Source organism: Henckelia pumila, chromosome 1 (genome assembly GCF_033568475.1).
Source record: "Henckelia pumila isolate YLH828 chromosome 1, ASM3356847v2, whole genome shotgun sequence".
Classification (NCBI taxonomy): domain Eukaryota; kingdom Viridiplantae; phylum Streptophyta; class Magnoliopsida; order Lamiales; family Gesneriaceae; genus Henckelia; species Henckelia pumila.
Genome location: NC_133120.1, coordinates 154,023,543 through 154,031,938, shown reverse-complemented (window position 1 = coordinate 154,031,938; position 8,396 = coordinate 154,023,543). Strand labels below are relative to the sequence as shown.

At 33.6% G+C, this 8,396-nt stretch overlaps 2 protein-coding genes across 4 annotated transcripts; one reads left to right on the top strand and one right to left on the bottom strand.

The window, feature by feature from the left end:
• Positions 1-2,541: 2,541 nt before the first annotated feature.
• Positions 2,542-3,967, top strand: LOC140881860 (uncharacterized). 2 transcript variants are annotated; one of them, XR_012150078.1, is made up of 3 exons: positions 2,542-2,857; positions 2,938-3,584; positions 3,831-3,967. XR_012150078.1 is itself a non-coding variant. In XM_073287497.1 (2 exons), the coding sequence occupies exons 1-2, from the start codon at positions 2,669-2,671 to the stop codon at positions 3,493-3,495; spliced, it is 747 nt and encodes a 248-aa protein (XP_073143598.1). In that variant the 5' UTR covers positions 2,542-2,668; the 3' UTR covers positions 3,496-3,734. The 2 variants fall into 2 exon arrangements, 1 of the variants encoding a protein (XP_073143598.1); XM_073287497.1 differs by lacking the exon at positions 3,831-3,967 and having other exon boundaries at positions 2,938-3,734.
• A 479-nt stretch (positions 3,968-4,446) lies between these two features.
• Positions 4,447-7,801, bottom strand: LOC140881870 (calmodulin calcium-dependent NAD kinase). 2 transcript variants are annotated; one of them, XM_073287517.1, is made up of 8 exons: positions 7,396-7,801; positions 7,037-7,268; positions 6,892-6,984; positions 6,532-6,753; positions 6,232-6,358; positions 5,744-6,057; positions 5,336-5,480; positions 4,447-5,133 (listed from the first exon to the last, which is right to left on the bottom strand). In XM_073287517.1, exons 1-8 carry the CDS (start codon positions 7,604-7,606, stop codon positions 4,894-4,896), a joined length of 1,584 nt encoding a protein of 527 aa, XP_073143618.1. In that variant the 5' UTR covers positions 7,607-7,801; the 3' UTR covers positions 4,447-4,893. The 2 variants fall into 2 exon arrangements, with proteins under 2 accessions (XP_073143618.1, XP_073143609.1); XM_073287508.1 differs by having other exon boundaries at positions 6,892-6,953; positions 7,045-7,268.
• Positions 7,802-8,396: the final 595 nt, after the last annotated feature.

Sequence of the window (8,396 nt, the reverse complement as noted above, 5' to 3'; positions counted from 1 at the left end):
ATCCTGAATGAACAGATAAGATGATTTTCCAACCAAGACAAACTTAATCACACGATATACTATTGAAACAGATAAGGTGACCTTCAAACCTAGAAAAACTTAAAGCTAGAGTATATAAATACTAAACTAACAAAAAAAAAAAAAGATAACGTGACCTTCAAACCTAGACAAACTTAAAGCTAGAGTATATAAATACTAAACTAACAAAAAAACATCATATAACGTAAAATTGCTAAGCCATCTTCAACTTATTGTGCTTCATTTCGAAAAAAAGGTTAATGGATAAACCCAAAAATTCAAAAAAGTGAAAAAAACCATATTGAAAAAAAGTGAAACATATATTGAACATCTAAGCTCGTACTTATTAAGGGCTTCTCCAACCCAACACCAAATTGGTGTAAAACGCCAATTTGGTGTTGGGTTCATTCCTCCAACCCAGCGCTATACTTAGCGCTATGTTGGAGGAATGCTACAGTGTCAATAGCGTAGGATTTCCTTTTTTTTTAAAAAAAAAATTTTCCTTTTTTTTTTGTAATTGTATACGTTTGTTTTTTTTTTAAATCTTTTTTCTTTTAAATTTTCATATCTTTAAATTTAATATGTTTCTTTTAATTTTTAATTTTAGGATATTTTGATTTAAAATTTTAATAATCAGATTATATTTTCAATAAATGTATAATTTTTTTAAAATTTTTTATAGATAATTACATCACCTGTTTATTCTTTTATAATATTATATTAATTAATAACATAATAATAAATTTATAAATTATTGTTTTTATAAATATTTTATGGAATAAATTAGTTAAAAAATTTATTTATGTAATAAATAACTAAATTTATGTTTTTAATTATAAAAAAATAATATTTTAATATAAATATTAATTAAAATTTTACATAGAAAAAATTATGATACATTTTAAATAAACAGTTTTTTTTAAAAAGACTGAAATTATAAAGGCGTCCTACTACGTTTAGTAGGACGCGCATATTAAAAAAAATAAATTAGATTTTTTAAAATAATTCTTAAAATATATTTAGTTAAATTTTTTAATTCATTAATATTTCTAATTTTTATGTTTTTACCATTACAATTTATTTGTTGTAATATTTCTAATGAGTATTTATGTAGAAATTATTATTTAGATATTAATGATATTTAATTATTATGTTAAAAATATGGATAATGCTATATGTACATAGACTCTTACATAGAGGTGTACACGTCCTATTAAATTAGGAAAGAATTTCAAATTCTTTTAAAAAATTTTTTTTTCAACCTACAATTTTTTGTCTTACTCAAAAAAAAATTTCAAATTCTTTTAAAATATTTTTATTTTCAACCTACAATTGTTTATTTTTTTCAAAAAAATTCTTAACGAAAATATTATTATTATTAATTTAATTATTTATTGTGAAATTTTAGGGGAGTCAAAATTGAACCCGACCCAAGTTGATCAGTTACTATCGAATTAAGGTTGATTTTTGGGGTTCAGGTTAGACCCGAAATATTTGATTTTTTTAAAATTTTTAACAAAATAATTAAATAAACATAATAATAATTAATATATTTTGATTTAAATATATAATAACAAAATCTCACTTATATAGTTCTATATAACTTAAATTTGAAAGTCCAAGTATACAAAATTTAAAATAAACTTACTACACACAATAAAAATTATTTTTAAAAATCAATGTTTTACAAAATAATTATTACATGTTTAAAATTTATGATACAATATACAATATTTTTTTTTCAAACATACATGCAATATATAAAAATATAGTAATTATTTCTTAATTCTAGAAATAAGTAAAAACTTTTTATAAATTTCTCAAATCAAATTCGAATAAATCAATAGCGATCGACTCGAACTCGACTAACACGATCAACATAAACCTATATGATTTGATTTTTTATTTTGTTTTTAACAAAATAATTAATTATTACACATAATAATATTAAATATATTTTAGTTTAAATATATATATTATCCATAATAAATTTAATTATATAATAATAAATCTCGCTTATATATGATTTAAATTTGAAATTTTAATTTTAAAAATTTTAAAATATATTTTCTATAAGAAAATAGACAATTATTATTTTTTAACTCAATTAATAATTATATTTTCATAATTATATTTTAAAATTTTATAAAATAATTATTTTTGTGGAACTAAGTAAAATTAATTCTACAAGTAAGTAATAAAAAATAATAATATTTTCTTAAAAAGTTTTTTGAGTAAGACAAAAAATTGTAGATTAAAAAAAAAAGAAATTTTAAAAGAATTTTAAATTCTTTTCTAATTTAATAGGTTGTGTACGCCTCTATGTAAGAGTTTATGTACATATAGCATTGTCTTACAAATATTTGGTGGAATAAATTAGTTGTTGTAAATAAAATAATAGAGAATATTTTAAGAATATTATTTTTTGTGTAGAGTTTAAAGTGAATTGAGTTTATTTTTGTATTTGGCGTATGAATTACGTTATTTTTAGTGTTACACACAAAGATTGCGTAATGGTTTGGAGATGGCATAACTCCAACTCTTGCTTGAAATTCTTCCATTCACCATCAACAAATTGTAGCTTCAGCTCTGATTTTCTTCAAATTTCGTGAAGATTTGATCTTGTTTCTGGTATAGTTGAGAATTCTCCATGACTGCCGCCGATGAACCAACACTCCAGGCCGAGGCAGTGGCGGAGCCGGCTGCCACAGAGCCGTCGAAGGACGAGAAACCGCCGGGAAAACCCACTAAGAAAGCAGCCGCTTCTAAGGTGACCAAGGCCAAGAAGCCCGCCGCGCCGAGGAAGCGGGGATCACCGTCTCACCCTCCTTACTTCGAGGTAGTGAAATTATTCTTCATTTCCGTTAAGAGTTTTGTTTATTGTGAAAGTGGGGTAGTGATGATTCTGTGCGAATACAGATGATTCAAGATGCGATCGTGACGCTGAAGGATAGGACGGGATCGAGCCAATATGCGATCACGAAATTTGTCGAAGAGAAACAGAAGAATCTTCCACCTAACTTCAAGAAGATTTTGCTGGTTCAGTTGAGGAAGCTCGTTGCTTCTGGAAAGCTTGTAAAAGTTAAGGCCTCGTATAAGTTGCCGTCTGGCCCTGCCGCTCCGGCTAAGAAGAAACCGGCTCCCGCCGCAAAACCAAAAGTTACTAAGCCGAAGAAGGTAACTGTTCCCAAAGCAGCAAAGACAAAGCCCGCTTCCAAGGCTAAGCCTGCTGCCAAGTCGGAAGCTGCCGCTGCTCCCGTGAAGCCAAAGGCCGCGCTGAAGAGAAAGGAACCGGAGAAAGACAAAAGTAAGACTAAGGCGGCAAAGGTGTCAGCAAGTGGCACGCCGGGGAAGAAGAAGGCCGCGATCGCAGGGGCAAAGAAAACGGTGGCTAAGAAGCCTCCGGTGAAGAGTGTGAAGCCCAAGTCTGTCAAGTCTCCGGCGAAGAAAGCTGCTGCAAGAAAGGGGAAGAAATAAGTGAGCTGTATATGTTTTGGAAAATAGCGCTTGTTGGTAGTGGTAGTTTTGTAAAGGTGTCGTGTGGTGTGGCTGACTTGCTGTTAAAGGTTTTCTCTCGTAGAGTAACAATTTTCCCTTTTTCTTTGAGATATTTTTGGGGATTTCAGTTTTTATGTATGGTATTCAGGATTAAAACAGTTTGCATTAGTATATCATGGTTGATCTTCAAATATATTTTTCTGGAATGAATCAGTAAAGCTCTTTTCTGCGTAGCAATTTTCTTTCAATGGAAGTTCATATGTTGAATCTACAAGTGGGTAATGCTCGTGGCTGTTTGTTTTGTAACTTACCAGTGGCTGGTGAAATGATGCTTGTAATCCGATCACTGTGGTGTGTGAAGTTGGTATGTCGAATTCAGCTCAACGGAGTGAGATGTTTGCGTGAAGTTTGGTGTGAATGAGATCGAGATGCTCCGTTTCTGCGCAGAAGGAATCATATCAGTATGTTATAGGACTTCTTTTGGTATGCATATGGTCAGGGATCTTTGTCTCAATTCCTCTACTCCTTTGTTGCTTTGATTATCTTCTACTATGATTTAATTGCCAAGATTGACATTTTGCTTTATGAAAATTTTTCTTGTGAGTATGCTGGGGACTTGAGTGGCCTCTGATATTGCGCAAATGACCAGAAATGCTGGAACAACAGTCGGAAACATGTGTTGGATGTTGCTTACTCTTTCGGAAATATAGGTTCCATTTATCATTTCTTGGTTTTGCGTGGCAATTTGAAGGTCGGGTTGTTACATGTTTCCTCTGTATTTATCCAACCATTACAAGTAGTTAAATCGTATGTACAGCATGCTTATTTACCTTCTTCTCTAGTACATGAGCTAATGTAGGTATATCATGCCAACAATCTTTGGAGACTCAGATATCATAGTTGCACCTAAATGAATCTGTTTGGAATCCACAAATTTGTGAGTATCCTGATGTCTAAAGTGCACTCTTTTATTTGAAACTACTTGCAAATTACGCTAGATGATGTGAGCTTAACTTGAACAAATCTCTCTTGACCATATAAAAGACAGTGACTGCAATTATTAGGATTTTGCGGGTTATTTTTGCAGCATAACAGTAATAAAAAATGTCTATTGCCCCACCTGATATGTAGCTGCATGCTGGAGAATTTCATATGCTCTAGTTGTAGCACTCTACGTGTAGCTGCATGCGAGAGAATTACACATGTTCTAGTTGCACTTCTTTCTAAATTCCTCGAGTCAGAGTGTGGATCTGTCCTCGTCTTATTTATGAAAAATCTATACACTTGATGTTCCTTGAACTGATATGCCATTAATCCACATCTCGTTTGGTTGTCTCGGGAAAGTAATTGATTTTTGGTCGTCAACATGATGTCTAATCACTCTCTCTGTCTTTCAACCTTCTGAATTGAGTATTTGAGTTCTTTCTGAATGTTAAGCCTTGAAGGGGACAACACGATATCTTTCCAAACTGAACCTGCCTTATAAGCTGGATTTGTACGTCTGTAGAGCTCGAATATTGAATCTGCTTTGTCGTTCAACTTGCTTACAACTTTTAAACAATTTATTTCGTCTGGATCAACCAGCAAAGTCTTGTCTTTGTCTTTCCAACCTATTAACTTCAGAATCGTAGTCGTGTTAGTATGAGACGTTTCAATCAGTAAAAATACACGAAAACAGCTGTGTAAGTTTGCTGGCAAGAAAATTAAAATTTTGGGTCTAGGTTCGTGAAATCTGTTGTTTCTTGTTGCCTTAGTTGCTATGCGTGATAAGATGATGAAACGCATTGAGAACTTTAGAAATCAAGAGTGGTGGTTATACCTTAGGAGGACCTTCCAATGCATTGGTACAATAGAGTCGAGCATTGTCTACCAGTTGGCAGTAGGTAATGAAAGCATCTGCAAACCTCTTGTGTGATTTTAGCTGTGAGTTTACTCTCACCGCTCGTCGACACATTATAGCCCTCCTGTGGAAGAAGCGAAAGTTTAGGGTATTCAGAATAGTTAATTCATGAAATATGTGATGCGGGTTTAATAATTTCATTTTGGGAAATAATTATATCTTTGAAGTTGAATACAATTAAGTTCCTTCTCATGTTATTTGGTTGGACCTTGAACATTAAAAAGAAAATGAAGTATCACGGTATCCTACCTACTTGCATCAACTTTAGAATACGTGAATAATAGCGGATATCTAGAATCATCCAAATGAATCATACGTCTTGCTGACCTTACACCTCGAATAACTGCTAAGTAAGCATCGCAAACAACCCCCACCAGCTCTATTCTATATGGCCTTCTCTTCTTGGTTTCCCCCTGTTCTTGTTCTTCATCTCGTTCCCAGTAACTTTCAGTTACAACTCCGTTGTTATCCTTGTAACCAGCTCCCATGCGGTATCGACGTCTGTGAACATTTCTAGCCATGGTTATGGTCTGCACAACAAATGGAACCCACGACAGGGTTCCATCCATGATCACATCACGTCCTTCATTCAGTGCGGTTACAAGGAGGGATGATGCTGCATCAGTGGATGATTGGTGCACCTGCAAAATTCAATTATCTTGAAATATTTCTATTGATTTTTATTTACTGTGGAAGGCAACTAGTAGCCTCATCTTTGTGGTGAAAAGCTGCATGTTTCAAATGTCATTATAGTTTTTTCATTTTACTTCTACATTCTTTACTTCTGCCATTTGTGGGAGGGCAGAAATGCATACCAGTTCAGCAGTTTGAAGCATATCATGGTGTCCTGCGGAGCTTAGGGCTTTGTAAATGACATCTGACTCTTTGAAGGCATCTGCTTCTATAACAACAGCATTCCCAGATGCTCCAACCCAGAATGGTCTGTTTCAGTGAGGTAGCAATCTTTATTCAGGCTTATAGAAGTGTGGCTTTTGATAAAACTATGATTTTTAAGAACAACTAGCGTATGATTTACTCCTGTGAAATGAAATTAGACTGTGCTAATACACGTTAGTTTTTTTTCCTAGCTGCTAATGTGATATTGATGTGCTTACTCTTTGAGTATTTCCTTCAGTACAGTACTTTTTCCGGCCCCCATTCCACCACCCATGAAGAGGAGAACCGGACTTCTGTCTTTATGAGCCATCGGAACCATCACGTCAGTACACTGTGAATCATCGAGAGATACAAGACCGATGGCTTTCATTTCCTCCACTAAAGTGGTAAATACTCTAGCCACCTTCAGATTCTTTGTCACCCTTTCAAATCTCTGTTCTCTTTATCCCATGGAACACAAGAACAATAATTTATACTGAAATTCTCAACCGAAAATCTGCATATCTTCAACTTGAGAATGGACATATCATGTGTTTTTAATTATAAAGTGAAGGAGACAAAAGGATATGCACACATACCTAGTGGCAGCCATGACTATGTGTTTAAGCTTCTTTTTTGGCTCTGATTCAGCACCAAGAACCTGAAAATTTACACGTTGTGGCAAAATTTGTCTGATTCCTTGATTTAAATGTCATTTATCTGCAAACTTGTGGGTGCGCGCACACGCATACCTGACTGATCATATGGGAAGCATTCTTCCAGTGAAATGCAAAATAACTAAGAATACACCTCTCAAACTCTTCTACCATCTTTATAAACAGGGAGTCTGCATCTGGTTCATTAGCGAAAAATGCGTACAATTCTTCCTCACACCCTTCGGCTTTTCTTATATAATCAGAAGCTAATTTACAGAGATTTGGGCATTCTTTTCTATCTGCGAATCCCAGTTGTCTTGCTGCATAATCACCATATACACACGCACACGCACCCTATGGTGAGAAAATCCGATATAGATCTATATGACACAAAGATTGTATGCATTGAATGTGTGATATGTGAACCACGATGATCTTACAATTTACCTACGTAATGGGAGAATCTTTCAAGCTTCACGACCTGGCCAGTATTGGAAACTTTTATATGCGGAATGATCTGGTGATCTCTTATTTTTTTGAATCGATAATGCATCGCAGCGGCTATGATCAACCCCATGGACGAGGCTAAAATGATTTGAGTGTACGTGGGATTGGAACTGATGTTATGATCTGATGAAACAGGAAAAGATATTGCCATTATTTCCTGTATTTGATTCAATACAAGCTTTTATTTTGTCATCTGCACAACATATTATGCAAATATGAAGAATGTACACGTAAACATTTCACCTTTCTGCATTTCTTGGCTAAGGAAGGAATAGAAAGATGATTATCCTGTGGATTCGGAGATTTGCACGATGGCTGGTTAGTCGTTAAGGTTGTTTTGGCCTTGAGAAAACACGTGCGTTATGTGTATGTATTTTGTTTATTTTGTTTTTTTTTAAAAAAAATTGAATTTGTTTCGAAAATAAGATTTAACCTTTTCATTTTCTGATAAAAATACATCATAATCGGGCTCCATCCATTAGGAGACTTGTAAAACTATCATTTTTGGGGCAACAAAAAACTACAAAATTCGGGATTCATGTTTTACCTGTACAAATTTAAAATGTAAAAGCACAAGAATTTAATCAAACTTGTGTAAATAAAAATAGTTTTGTTTCATTTTGTTCAAGGAGTTCTGGACAAATTTCGGGCTTACCATTTTCTACCAAATTCTTGGTAAAAATGAAGAATCTATTGGTTGACCCCGAAGGAGACCTCATTTCACATGAGTCAGAGGTCCATTGACTCATGTGGAGGTTAAATCGAGGAATGTGCACGAGCGGCAGGACCTGAAGATGGGAGCATATGACCCAACCCTCACATGAAGAATCTATTTGGTTTTATACAATATGATATTCAAGTTATATTACTACGATAAAGTATTTGTAGAAGTAAAAGGAAAAAAAATGTATGGACTATATTAGGGATTAGGAAATGGGAAC

Coding starts and splice junctions, on each gene's coding strand:
- LOC140881860 (XM_073287497.1), top strand. CDS start 2,669: ATGACTGCCGCCGATGAACCAACACTCCAGGCCGAGGCAGTGGCGGAG. Junction 2,858..2,937: donor CTCACCCTCCTTACTTCGAG/GTAGTGAAATTA, acceptor GTGCGAATACAG/ATGATTCAAGATGCGATCGT.
- LOC140881870 (XM_073287517.1), bottom strand. CDS start 7,606: ATGGCAATATCTTTTCCTGTTTCATCAGATCATAACATCAGTTCCAAT. Junction 7,269..7,395: donor AAGATTCTCCCATTACGTAG/GTAAATTGTAAG, acceptor GTGATTATGCAG/CAAGACAACTGGGATTCGCA. Junction 6,754..6,891: donor ATAGTCATGGCTGCCACTAG/GTATGTGTGCAT, acceptor CATGGGATAAAG/AGAACAGAGATTTGAAAGGG.